General features: G+C 37.8%; 1 protein-coding gene across 5 annotated transcripts in view; it reads right to left on the bottom strand.

Annotated features, from left to right (window-relative positions):
- KAT6B (lysine acetyltransferase 6B) overlaps nucleotides 1-14944 on the bottom strand; it is a 183540-nt gene that overhangs the window by 156496 nt on the left and 12100 nt on the right. For 4 of the 5 annotated variants that reach the window (XM_018042382.1, XM_018042384.1, XM_018042381.1 and 1 more), the window contains exons 2-3: nucleotides 13863-13932; nucleotides 9736-10611 (exon numbers count right to left, since the gene is read on the bottom strand). In XM_018042382.1, coding sequence (XP_017897871.1) covers nucleotides 9736-10356 — 621 coding nt within the window. In that variant the 5' untranslated portion in view covers nucleotides 10357-10611; nucleotides 13863-13932. The remainder of the gene's footprint in view (nucleotides 1-9735; nucleotides 10612-13862; nucleotides 13933-14944) is intronic. The other variant, XM_018042383.1, reaches the window with a different exon arrangement.

Consider the following 14944-nt stretch of genomic DNA (forward strand, 5'->3'; position numbering starts at 1 on the left):
AGATGAGAAGATTATCTTTTTTTATCAGCTCTAGAAAGCACATTTACAGGCGGATAAGAAACATTTTTTCTTTAACAACTGAAAAGGTCAGCATTACCAATGCATGCCAACTAATTGCAGCTACTGCAGAAGATTCTACTAAAGCACTATGGAATGAAAGGAAATGAGGGCTCAGTGCCTTTGTCAATCTTGATGTGGTTTTTTTTCCTCCTCAGTTTTTACTAAGAACTGAAAGAACATAATAGACATTCACCTGAATTTTTTTCTTTTTTTCCCCCAACTTTATTGAGGTATAATTGACATATAACATTGTGATCAAAGATATTATTCTTTCTTAAATAAGTCAGTTTCTTTACTGGCCTATTTGAGACTTCTCTAACTGAGGATTCAGATTTAAATAATAGACATAAAACTCTTCAAAATATCACCAAAGAGTCTCTCACATTAAGTTGTCATATATTTTCCTGCACTCTATGAGTATTTAAATGAAAGAGCCTTATCTACAACTTTAAATGTACTCTGTTAGAAAATATTTTGAATATCCAGACTCCTATTGGTAAAAACTCTCAAGCTATTACTGCCAAACCCATTCTTCAGTTCTTCGACTCAGAAGTAAAGAAACATTAAGTGGAAGTGGGGGCCAGCCCCTGTTCCTGCCCTCATGGAAATGATTCAGGAGGTACCCTTAGACCTAGAACTCAAGTTGTCTGACTCCCAGCCTTCACTCTTTTCTAAGCAGACTTAAACCATTTTATTACACTACAGCACCAAACTCTTCACACAGCACCAAACTCTTCAAAGATCAGCAACCTCTAATGTAAAAGTTGATTTAAATGAGGTTATTGAAACCACTGTGCGGCAGGCAGAATAATGCCACCCCCCTCCCAAGAGCCATTTCCTAATGCCAAGAACTTGTCAATCTGTCACTTTACATGGCAAAGTGACCTTTATGGCTGTGATTAAGTTAAAGACTTTGAGATGGGGAGATTATCCTGGATTATTTAAGTAGCCCCAATCTAACCACATGAGTCCGTGAAAAGCTGCCCAGGCTGCTGGTCGAGGACAGACATGACTATGGTAAAATGGGGAGAGTGCTGAGATGTTGCTGACGCTGAAGCTGAAGGGAGAGGCCATCAGTCAGGAAATGCAAGCAGCCTGTAGAAGTGGGGAATGGTGAAGGAACAGTCTCCCCCAGAGCCCCAAGAAAGGAACACAGAACTCCTGACACCTTGACCTCAATCCTAGGGGACCCATGTTGGGCTTCCAACCAAAAGAACTGTAAGACAATAATTTTGCAGTGTTTCAAGCTACTAAATTCGTGGTGATCTGTCACAGCAAGTAACGGAAAACTAATATACACTGGATGAAAGGTTATTCACATGGTCTCAGAGCAGCATGAGATACTGTACAAATTACTTATTCACTACAAAAGGAAAAAGGTGCCTTGGTAAAGAGAGGTCTAGCAGACACCACCTTAAGCAACTAATCAAATAAGCACTGCCAGTAATAAGACCACCTTAAAGGATGTGACCAGAAAAAGGAAATACACAACATGACCCACGTAGTATTCTTAGCAAAAATATTGACTCTGAACTTAATCATAAGGACATAATCAGATTAATTAACAGTAATTGTGGGACATCCTACAAAAATAACTGGGCGAAACTGTTGAAAAATGTCACTCACAGGAGAAGTAAAAAAAGATGGAAAACGGGTCCCTATTAAAGGAGACATGAAAACCAAGTGTGATGCAAGATGCTTAACTGGATTCCAACTCAAAAACAAAAGCTATAAACGACACTTTGGGGCCATCTGAATCAATACATGGGGTCGCAAAGAGTCGGATACAACTGAGCAACTAAACAGAACTGAACTGAAGCTATGACTGTCTATTAAATGTAATACTCTTCTTTCACTGTTGAATTTCTACATGAGATAATACCATTGTGGTTACACTGGAGAATGTTCCTTGATATATAATTGTTATTATAATTTAACATCATGTTTGCTGTTATTTTCAAACGGTTCAGCCATAAGTATGAATATGTGTATACACACATACACACACAAATGGGGAAAGAGAGAAAGAGCAAATGTGGGACAATGTTAACAAGTGGTGAGTCTAGAGGAAAGAAATACAGTACATTGTATTACTCTTTCAACTTATCTGCAGTATTGCAATTTCGTAAATTACAAAGTTAAGGGGGAGACGTCTTCCTGGCCCCCACTGAGTGCGAGTGCGTGCGTGCTCAGGTGTGTCCTTACTCTCTGTGACCCCATGGACTGTAGCCCGCCAAGCTCCTCTGCCCATGGGATTCTCCAGGCACAATACTGGAGTGGGTTGCCATTTCCTCCTCCAGGGGACCTTCCTGCCCCAGGGACTGAACTGGGTCTCTTGCTTCTCCCAACTTGGCAGGCAGGTTCTTTATCGTTGCGCCACCTAAGAAGCAGCAGGTGCCTACACTGCCTACCTTTCCCAGACTCCTTGTGCCTGGCCAGCACTGTAGCTGGAACAGCTCATATTCTTCAAACTGCCGGCTCTTCCACCAGCAGATTTTGCATTCTGCTGCTTCACTCACATCCCAAGGCTCAACAGCTGCAGTTGGATTTCGATATAAGGTAGAAGCTCCTACATGGTATTAAAATACCAGTTTGGGAAACAAGTTGACCAAATATCAAACTGGAATCATCACTGCATGTCCTTAAAACCGGATTTTAGTTTGTGAATTCTTTGCTTCTCTTACTACCATTTCTCTTGCCCAGTATAACCCTTACTCTCCGTTTCTTGAAATTGATCATTCTCATTTATGATCCGAGACGGTCACAAGCACGGCAGTCACCCATGGACAAAACTCAGGACTGGTGACATCAGAAAGTACTACAGACACATTCAAGTGTCACCTCTGGCTTGCAGCCCACATCACTGTGAGTATCACAGACAGCCCAGACCAAGGCTCACCTCCTTCCTGCAGGCCTCATTGCTTTCCATATGGCAGCTTACCGACATCAAAGAAGATGGAAGACATTATCTAAATTTACCAGGCTAGTCCCATTCCATCCCTTGAACTGTGGAAGAGTCACTGATGTCTCAATTACCAATTCTGCAATACCTTTTTCTGCATGCTAAGATTCTGTAATGCTAAAATAGCAGAGCAGGGGAGGGTGTACTGGACTAACAGATGGAGGATTAAGAACAGAAGACCTCCCTAACGGGAGGAACAAGAGCTAAAATGTTTGTACACCTACTATAACAGCACAGAGGAACAAAAATTGAACTTGTAAATAAAATTAAGTTGCTCTTCTGAAACGCCTGTCTAACTACAGACAGGAAAAGGCCCAGCATGGTTTCTATGTATGCTTACGCTGTTTTTAATAGAAAGGACACAATCAAGCCAAAACAAACATCTGTTAACCAGCTAAGTTTGTTAATGAAACAAAATTGCAGCTGGTTTTATCAAAGATCAAAAGTGAAGCAAATTACAGAAAGGATGTATGAACAAAGCTGGTTTCTAAAAAATAATGGCTAAAGAGTTCTAAACCCACTTGTCAAATTAACACAAATCCTTCCTGGATTTTGCTTACACCACTGATTAGTATTTATTTTGTATCTTTGAAGAAAACCAGCCTCACAGCTTAATATCATTCCCTCTAAAATTTTGCCTGTATAGTCCAGTTTGCAGAGTTTTCAATATACTATATTTCACCAAAGAAAAAAAAGTTACACTCTAATTAATACTCTGTTAATTAAAAGGTTCGCTTATAAAAGGAAAAACAACAGTATACTGTCTGCAACTCCTAGAGACTTCTGTGGGAAAGCAGTCTAGTCCAAAGTATAAGCCTGATAACAGTGACTAGCATTTCACAAGGCTCACTGCCAGGCCTCCTCCTTTTACTTATATAAACTCCCCATCACTACCTGAAAACAGTGAGATAAGGGAACCCACACACAAACAAAAACTCATGGCCCTGCTAACTTCAAATGTCACAAATTACATGGATGACTCATTTGCGAACTTTAATTCAGTGAGCTAATTGATGTTTCGGAGAAGGCAATGGCAACACACTCCAGTAATTGATGTTTATGTACTTAGAAACATTAATAGATTGGAGAAATCAAAGTACTTAAGTATGCTGATTCACATTTGAAATGCTGGTGTAACCAGAGAAGAACTAGTAAACTGTAGTTTCATTAAACTGTAGTTTAATGTATAGGCCAGAAAAATTAAGTTTATACGTTTATAAACAATACCCAAAGTCATGAATTTTCCAATCAAAATTCGCTATTGCAGTGATAAAACAATCACATGTATTCTTTTTATATTACCATGTACAAAGATAAAATACACAAAAAGAATGTAAACTTTTGTTCTGAGATACATTAAAATGTACTATTTATTAAATAAAGTTTGAAAGGAAAGGATGAATAAAAATCTCTGCCATCCAAGATACAGTCAGAATAAATCAGCAAACAGCACTTAACTGTTAAACAACATCAAAGCTATAAAAATCTAGATTTTTCTTAGCACTGAAAGAAATATAGCTGTTATAATCTAAATAGGTATAAGGAATACAATAGTAAATTCCTGAAAGCTGCTCAAAACATTCAAAATTAGTCAAGAAACTCCAAAACTACACCCTTAGCATCCTCAATGCTTGAAAGAAAATATCATTAGGAAATCAAGGTCAGGAAAAGGCAGCTACAATATCAAACATATCTAGGACCCAAAGAGTTAAAAGGAGTATTTCACACTCATTTTAAGAGTCCAGAATCCTCTAAGGTTTATATTTTACCTGAAATGTATTTCATTAGAAGTGTACACAAGTCCCACCTAAATATAAGCTCAAAAGTGGAACATACTGTCACTCCTGTGAGTGCGAGAAAGACGCACGTGTTCTTCATTCCGTGCTTCCCTTGACCTAACTAACTAGTCTCAGACAATTCCTGGGCTCTCAACATCACCTCAGTAACCAGTACTATCTGCTCACAAAAGCAGCTCATGTTATTCTGAAGAACTTCTGAAGCTTAATCACAGGAATAACATAACAATCCTTTTCCCTCCCTGACCCTGGAAAAGCACCTAGTATGGATTCACCTAGTCGTTCACATGACAGGGCAGCTTTCTGTCTGACTTCAGTCATTCTAAAACTGACCTTGATCCATACCAACTCGAATATTCAGGTGACGTATAAGAGTACATTTTGGTGTATTCAGGGCTTTTTCCAACTTTCAGTTGAATGCACACAGCTAAGCACTCTGAGAAATGTGCCATCTGCAATACAAAGGACACCAATTCAAAGGAGGACTGAGCAGGACAACAGAGAGGACGTTTGGACTCCATAATTAGCAGATAAAAGATACACACATTTCTGTCAAAAAGATCCAGAGTTGTCTGCAGCCATGGACAATTCTACAGCTGAGAAACTTCTGGAAGCCTGCCACATCAAAGAACAATATGGACTAGTGAATGGTCCTTCACAGAGTACAGGCAATTGAAAAAAATCCCAGAAAGGGAGGAGGAGGGCAGGGAGAAAACTGAAGAAAAGAAAAAATTAAGTTATTTAAATTATGGCATTTACACAATACAGGAAATTGATGTAGGATATCCATTAACCTTCTGTTTATGAAAACTCAAAAAAAAAGGAAACAGATCTAATATGGAGTCAGATTTGTTCTTCCCTACTACACTTCCTTTAAAAAAAAAATCCTTCTATTTAAGGAACTATTTCATAGTAATAACCAATAACCATAAATAAAATAGCTCCCTAAAAGGAGTGAGGGACAAACAGAATAAACAGCTGAACAGGCCAAGAGCACAAAAAGTGATTTTTTAATATAGTTTTATCTCTCAGCCCCATTTCTGATCATCTGTGCTCCTTCTGAAACTCATTTTTTTTTTTCTTTTTGACAGTATCACTGGTGTGGTAATTATGTTTGAAGCTTTTTCATAGTATTATAATACAGGTATTTCATTTCTTCAAGAAAAAAACATCAAAAGCCCTACCTGATATTAGAAGTGTCTCCCTTTCCAACCACAGCTGCCAAAAATGAGAGCTCCTATTATAATAATATGTACTGCACTAGAAACATACCAAGATTTGGCACTTAATAAATTTTAGGAAGATATTACCAATAAAGTGAAATACTGAGGAATTTGTTTAAAACTGAACCAAACTAATTTTATAAAAATGCTAAAGCCCAAATGTTCAAACAGAATCTTAATGCTACAAAATGCATACTGATAACTAAAGTCTCTCTTAGAATATTTGACTTTTCCAAAGTCCTCATAAAAATCTGACCTAATTGAGCTTTACCATTTTTAATGAGAAACTCTAACACTATCCTTTAGGAGTTCCCTCATCAAGTCAAAGATAAACTTTTATCTTCAGTGGTTTAATTTGTTTCCATATCACCTCACCAAAGACAGCTTTCTTAAATAAATACAAAGAAGTTATGCTAAGGAGCCAGTATGATAATATCCGATTTGAATTCCAGACTATCAGAAGATGTGCAATTACATGTTAGAAAGGAAGGAGCCCTTCTATTTCAACTCGCATTGTATTCCTCCTAGCAGTCATGCACAGGAATGATGATGATGTTAAATCTAATTAGACACAGAGTTACTATTTTTCCTACTGCTTTCCCATACTGCTAATGTTATAAATAGTACCTGCTTTAAAAACTGTAATAAGCTCATTGCAGCTACCAAATTTAAAATGCCAAAAATCTATTGGTTGGGGGGAAAACTGCTTCAAAGCATTTGAGGACTTGAAAGAGATACTTGTATTGCTAATGAAAAGCCCCACCTGTTGCCCAGTATACAGCCCAGTGGTAAAAAGGTCTAGAGTCAGACTGTCTCAGAATCTTGGCTTCACCGTTCACGAGCTCTGTAAGTGACCTTGGATAAACTGCTTAGGTTTTGAGCCTCCGTTTTTCGTCTATAAAAGGATAATAATCTATGGCCCTCACAGTTATTGTGATAATGAGACAATAAATGTAAAGCACTTGGAAGAGTGCCAGCGTTTAACAAGAAATGTTATTACTTTCACTCTTTTTATTTTCTTTTTTACCATTAAATGAAACTGCTCAACAAAAGTAACTAGAGTAACAGCTTCTTAAAAGATACTGGTCAGCTAAATTGTGATTGAATGACTTCATCTCTGTACAGCGGCCATTTATATCATAAATGTCCTCCCACAGTGTGAATTCTTCAGACTTCTAGCACAAGAACAATGATAATCTGCCTTTCAAATATATTAGAGCAAGTCCTATATACATGAAGCTATAGTAGAACTAGTTTACATACAGATCCAAGTTCAACAGCTGAAGCAAAAACAATGGAAAGGTAACAATTAGTGTATATATACACACACACACATACATATATATAGGTTTTTGTATAACAAACTGAAAAATATTTTCTACAGTATAAAAATGTTCACATTGGCTCTTTGACATTTTGGATCCCTTTGAGAATCTGATAAAAATTACAGACCCTGACCCTAGGAAAACATGTGGATACAAACGACTGTTCTATTTAAGAGGATTTGTTAGCCTACCTACCCCAAACTCATTCATGGACCCAGGATAAGAATTTCTATTACACTGACTTCGAAACTTTACAGGGTTTTAAACTATTTACCCCTTGTAATCTCAAAGGGCAATATATTCTAATGTAGTTCTCATTACATTTTTCAAGGAAAAATGCCATTGTAATATACAATGGAAGCAATACAGCACATTCTGGCCAAAGTGACTTGATCTGATTTTCATTTATGTTTATTCGTCCTCTTTGAAGAATTAGATTACGATTACTCAATACAATTCCCAAATTTCATCAAATAAAAATTACAGGACACATTTTCTCAGCATTCCTTGTTATAGGATGATGCTAACTGGACAATTTAAAGAACAGCATCACAGAAAGAGCAGGAACAATTTGCATGCTAAGCAATAAATCACTCTGTTCTCAATTCTAGACACCTCCGGACAGGAGTCTTGCCTTAGACTAAAAATACTTTTGTGTAGATGCTGTATGAAAAAAATATGATAAGAATGGCAAAAATAACGATGAGCAAGGTTAAAGAGAAGGAGAGGAAAGGGACTGTGGAAAATCTATAATGATTTCTCTACCACAAGTTAAGATATTCCCCTGGATCACAAAATTATTAAAACATGCTATTAAATTGCCTAAAGCTACCTGAATTAGTCCATGTACCTGATAATTACAAAGCTTTAATATATTAATGCCTTAGAGTAATGCATATATTTTTAAAACAAAGACATCCAAAACCATCAAGAAATGGCTCTATATTCCCTTAAGGAATTTCCTTATGGCGTAAGCTTTTATAAAAATATTTAATGAGAAACAGAAATGCTCAATGTGGCTGTGTCAGAAACAGAAATTAGGATTTAAGTCACCTGCTGTATTTCCTTGAAACAAATGTTATTAAAAAGAAAATTTCAAAGGTTTACTTATTTCTTTCTTTATGCCCACATTCTCTCACAAAGAACTGGGGATTGGTTACACAAACACAAATACCACCCAAGGATAAAATAAATGTTGAGGAAAATTAATAAAATAGAAATACAGTTAAAAAATAAATGCTAGGGTTTAGATTAGTCCATGGAAAAGCAAATCACCTGGTCCCACTTAGTTTGCAAGGATGAGCCTCTATCAGCTTAATGCAGTGAGGGAAGCAGGGGCTATCTCAAGGGCAACAATATCCAAAGAGGAAAAACAAGTCCTCAGGAGCACAGCTTTTCCTGACACTGCTTCTAGCACTTCTGAAAATGCAGTTCGCTCATACAACAACCACCCTGTCTATCAACAATGGCTAACAGTTTACAAGATGTAAAGTTATTAATAACTGGCATCAATACATCCACTCCCTCAAGGGATAGACAGATAAACTGGAGGGCTGAAATCATTATAAACAATTTGTTGCTGCTCTATTTTGGGTTTAGTTTGGGTGGTAACTTCAATAGCTTTGAAATAAAACAAAGGACAACCCTACATAACCAAAGACTTAAAATTGCAGCAGTAACTTTAGGAGAAATCTGCCATAAATGTATAACTATTCTAGAAATAACAGAAAGCCCAGAGAAACCAAAGATTATAAGAAAGATACAGACGAGACAAAATAAACATTCGCTTTCACCAGATGAGAAAAGTGAACAATAAATGACTTTAAATTGAAACAGGCAGGATTTAGGTCACATACTGTAACACTTCCAGTAATGCACAAGCTATCAGTATTAAAATAATTAGTCTTAAGATTCTTCTTCTCGGAAACAACAATAAAGAGGAAGATAAATCAATTATACCTCATAAAGCTAAAAAAAAATAAGTAATAATTTTAAAAGAGAAAAGCATGCAATGGCTTTTCTTGGATTTTTGAAATAAATATATGATCCTGCCTTGAGTAAAGAGTGAAGTTATCTATCCTGGGCCCTTCAAGCACCCACGGATTAGCAATTAGAGTTTAAAAAACAAATCACATAATCATCACATTAAATTCTTATTCAACCAATGAGGAAGCCCTCAACACACTGTAGAACAATAGAGAGCAATTTATATTGTAAAATAATATATATCTCTTAAAATATAAGACTGCTCAGAGGCAAAACATTTTGATTTTATCAAACTTAACTTGCATCTGTGTAAAACTTAACTGAAACCATACAAGTCAAATGGGCAATACTTAGAAAGTACTGACACTTCTGTCTGCACTTACCTGATCTTTCTCGTGGGGTAGAAGGCTGACAGGTGGGAGTGAAGATGGGAAAGCACTGGGGTACTTGGGAGCCCCTTTGCCATCTAAGCCTCCGTAATTGACCCTGTACTGCGGTCCGTCTTTCAGTAACCTCCCATTGTTCACCGCGCGTTTGGCCCCCAGTCGCAGCCGCTGCTGAAAGGCTGGGTTGGTGGTGGTGCTTGTGAGATCACTTTGACTTCTGAGATACTTCTCAATGTTCTTCAGGGAGGAGCCATTTGGCTCCTCCAGTCCTTCAATTGCTCTCCTTAGAAGTTTATTCCAATCCACGTTGCGCAGATCATTGCATGATCCTCTCGACCCCTTGGCTGACTTAGGGAAAGTGCCTGGTTTAACTGATGAGAAGCGCCCAGGATTGTCTGGGTCCTTGTAGGAGGCAAGGCCTTTGTTGGTGACTTTGAGAACTGAGCCATCCTGAACACTGAGTTCCAGCTGCTCAGAGACGGTCTTCTTATCCAACCCATGGGAAGTGCTGACGGCATGGCAGATTCTCTCTTCGGAGGGCCTTTGCTTTTGCTTCTTTATTTTCTGTATAGCTTCAAGAATCCACTCTGTATAAAGTGGGTTTGCAAGTTTTACCATGGTTGACAAATGACTTCAGTAAAAAAGTTACCCATAGAGGTTCTCCTTGTATTTAACAGAACTTGCACATTTAAAAGTCACTTACAATTCAACAAATGGGCCGACTATTCCAGACCATATTAAGCAACATCTCACAAATATCCATCCTTTAGAGATTAAAAAGAGGATGAACAGGCAAAGTTGATAGTTGTCTTATTTGACCAACAGGAAAAACTGCATTCGGGTGAAGAGCATCTTTAACCAGGAAATCAAGACCTTAAAAGATAAAAAAGAAGGAAAAACTCTTAATAATGAAACTTCTAAAAATAAAGTAAAAGACTTTTTCAGATGCAAAATGACCACAGAAATAATGACAAGCAGGTATTATGTAACAAAGCCACAATGATTATATTTTCCAACCAGAAATTGGGTCACAGTCTGAAAAGGAATTTCTTTTAGGATTTTTCATCTGTTATTTATATGAGTTGTTTATGGGGCATTTAAGAGATCATATCTAAGTTATCAACATATATTTAATGGATAACCTTCATTGAAATTAATAAAATTACATGTTAGTGGTTCAAGATATGTATCTACCATAAACATAAAATCAACACCAAAATAAATCTATGGCGCAAAACATCTGATGGTGGGGATCTCCCCGGTGGTTCAGTGGCTAAGACTCCATGCTCCCAATGCAGGGGGCCGGGGTTTGATGCCGGGTCAGCAAACTAGATACCACAGGCTGCAACTAAAGATCCCAAATGCCAGCACAGCCAAAAAATTAAATATTTTTTTTTAAAAAGGAAAAAACTCTGATACATTAAACGTAAAAAGAATTTTAAACTTAAAAAAAAAAAAGAGCAATAGTCCTGACTCTTCTATTTCAGCTAAACATTCTACATATTTCTCAAGTCTCACACATAAGAAAATTTCCCACTGAGCCTCTGCTACAGAACCATGTTCCCCCAGCCCTTTGAAGAGGTTCTGTAACACTCTCTCATCCACAGGTTGGAAGAAAACTGAAACTAATGTGGTAACATAACCCATCACCTTTTGGATAATGGAGCCCTCGAGGTGTCTCTACCCGCTTAGCTCATGAAACTGCTCAATTCGAGCAAGATTTGTACACATCCTATTCCAGGTAGACACTGATACTGCTTTCTGACAACCTCCTGATATACACAAAAATCCCCTAGATCTCCAATCTGGTATTGAGAACACCTGCCAAGAGCACCAGCCAAAGCACCCTGGTCTGGGAGTTGAGTCAGATCTGGGCCCTAATCTTGCTCTTCACAGATAAAATCCACATCTTAAAACTCTTTTTCAAACAGTTTGAAGTTTTCAGAGTGTGCTCACATATAACTTGTAATCTGCAGGATGACTCTATGGGTAACCTGACGCTCGGGGAAAGGTGGAACACAGGATAATAGTCAGTGGTAGACTCCAGGCTCATAGGCCTTTATTCTATACTTAAGTCTGTTCTGCCTTCACTTGAGCCTCAACTGCTTGTTCCAGCTAGTTCTTCCTCTGCAATTAAGACTAGTAGTTCACACGCTGGCCCTACCCATGTCAAGCAGAGAAATCTGGGTAAATGACTTAAGTTTCTGTCACTTTACCTGTAGGGCAATAATAGTATATCCTTCCAGGACTGCTGAGAGAATTAAGTGAACACATTACCTAATATGCAGCACAGAACAGCTATCATCATTTCCACTTAATACAATGCCTACACACTCTGAAAAACGGCTCATAAAATTATAAAGTTATCTCTGATTGTTTATTTACATTTAATGTACCTCAAAGAGTAAAATGAGCTTCCCTTGTGGCTCAGCTGGTAAAGAATCCACCTGCAATGTGGGAGACCTGGGTTCGATCCCTGGGTTAGGAAGATCCCCTGGAGAAGGGAAAGGCTACCCACTCCAGCATTCTGGCCTGGAGAATTCCATGGACTGTATAGTCCATGGGGGTGCAAAGAGTTGGTAAAACAATATGAAATAAATAAAATAAACATTTTAAAAAGGGTAAAATAATGTTTTTCCCCAAAATTTAAGCAGATACACTGAAGAATTTAACATTTGCTTTCGAAGATTCTGTTGCTAAAAAACAACTGGACCACTGAACTATACTAGTTTGAAAGTGGCAGTTTCAAAAAGGATTTGTCCTTTTTGCAGTTAGTATACTATAGTTTCATTCTATTTTTCTCCATTCAGATTTAGAAACTTGGGACTAAAGAGATCTTATAGGTCATCCAATCCAACTTCTAGTAAACAGTAAAAGACCTCTTGTTCAATTCCCCAACAGATGGGCCATAAAGTCTCAAAATACTTTCAGTGATTGAGAATTTGTCACTTCTCAAGACAGCTCATGCCACTGCTGGACAGCTCTGACTGTAATATATCTCTTGCTCAGAGGAGCCAAAATCTTTCTTCCCATAACTTTCACCCACTAGCTCTAGTTCCCCTGGAACAAACTCAAGAAATTCTTTAATAATACACTCCTTCATATATTTGAAAACAAGTATCTTTTGAAAACCACTACAATCAAATCCCATGCTACCTGCAGTCCACCTTGGACCACTCATATCCCAATTCCTTAACATGCCCACACATTACAGGTTTCCAAGCACCTCCTTCTCATGCTCACTCATTAAGTCTGGCTAATGCTCATCTTAAAATCTGGCAGTCCAGGCATTATCCAATTATAAATGCAACCCAGGGTTACATAAACTTTCTTACCAGCACTGCCACACAACTGGTTCATGCCAAGCATGCAGTCCAACTAAAAATCTCAGATATTCTTTCAAAAAAACTGTTCAGCTGAGGATTTTCATTCTCTACCCGGTACAAATTTAATAAATGCTCAGACTTTTAAACTTATCACGGTTCATCTTATTGGTTTGAGTCTATCTTCCAACTTGTTAAAAACTGTTTTGAATCTTGATTCTGTCATCTATGTCATCTGCAAATCTAATAAGCACTCCCCTTTGTGTCATTACATAAATCATTGACAAAAATGTTAGACTTGGAACACAGTGTGTTTAAGAATGAAATCATTGGCTTTCATCGTGCAACCACTTTCAGGACAGAACACAGAAATCATTCTGCTTTAGTAAGTTTAGAACAGGAAGCTGATCTTTCCAAAGTAAAATGGTTCGGGGCAAAATTTCATTAGAAGACATTTCACCGTGTCCAAGTAATTATTTCATCTTTCATCATTTATTCAGAATAAATCAACTAATTTAATTTGATTGCACAAAATACAACTGCAGGAAGCAGGAAAAGAGGTCACAGAAAAGTATCTAATATTGTAAAGTTGCTTTCAGGCATTTTGGTTACACAGGCCAATGAACATACCTTAAAACAAAATACATTTCATAATTAATACTCAAAATACACCTTCATGACAAGCTATGACCACAATCCTAACCCACAATCAAAAGAACTGTTCATCTCCATGACCAACACATTTCAACCAGACTGACATTTTTACAACTGAAAAATACAATGAAAAAAAAGGGAAAATACCAGAATTGGAACTCCAAGTGTTTTAACAGTCCATGACAAAAAAGAAGATTGTCCAGATCGTCAGGCAAATCTGCCAAAAGAAAAAAATGTAAATGTTAATTCGGGCATTAGGACACCCCTTAAATTCAGCAACCATCTCTGGATCTCCATGATACTCAATCCAGACACGGTGAGTTTACTGGTACACCCTATTTGGTGATAAGCTAGCTCTCTTTGACAAGAAGCCCCACAACAAGTACCTCAGGAAGTAAATTTTCAGGCTTCTTCAAAGCTAGACCTGTCCTCCAAATTTTAAAAAATCAGGTTTGCAATAGAGACTAAGAAAGAATTTCATCATTAAAAAAAAAACAAAAACTCACTATAACTCAAGTAGTCAGGCAGGTATAACATTTTGTCTGGATGGAAGAAAAAAAAAATAGTCAAACACTGTTTAAAGGTCAATATTAACTTTCCCAGGCAACATTCGCTCTTTATCCCAAGGGTCATCTGGTATCTAAGTACTGATTGAACTATCAAGATATGGCCAATAGCTGCAACTAAGAGAAAGATGCACCAGTTTCCACAGTATGTCAGCACAGGACACATTTCAGGGCAGTGGTGGTCGCTAAGTTGTGTCTGACTCTTGCAAACCCATGGACCACAGACTGCCAGGCTTCTCTGTCCATGGAATTCTCTAGGCAAGAATACCGGAGTGGATTGCCACTTCCTTCTCCAGAGGATCTTCCCAACCCCGGGGTCAAAACTGAGGCTCCTGCGCCACAGGTGGTCTCTTGCATGCAGGAAGATTCTTTACCAGCTGAGCCACCAGGGAGGCAAAAAGTAAATGTGAAACAACACCAAGGACGGCTGTACTCTGATACCGTGCAGAACAACCAAGTAACCTTACAGCCTCCTTCTCTCCTCCCCTAGCCACAGACACATACCTTACTCCTCAATTTAATCTCAAAATTAGCTCTCATCTGACATCAACCAACAGAGTTAATTAGGCAGAAGCAGATGTAACTCAGCAGCTCTTTGCTACAAGCTGAATCAGTGTTAAAAACAGACACACACAGAGCTAAGAAAGGAACAAAATCATAAGT

Source organism: Capra hircus, chromosome 28 (assembly GCF_001704415.2).
Source record: "Capra hircus breed San Clemente chromosome 28, ASM170441v1, whole genome shotgun sequence".
Classification (NCBI taxonomy): Eukaryota; Metazoa; Chordata; class Mammalia; order Artiodactyla; family Bovidae; genus Capra; species Capra hircus.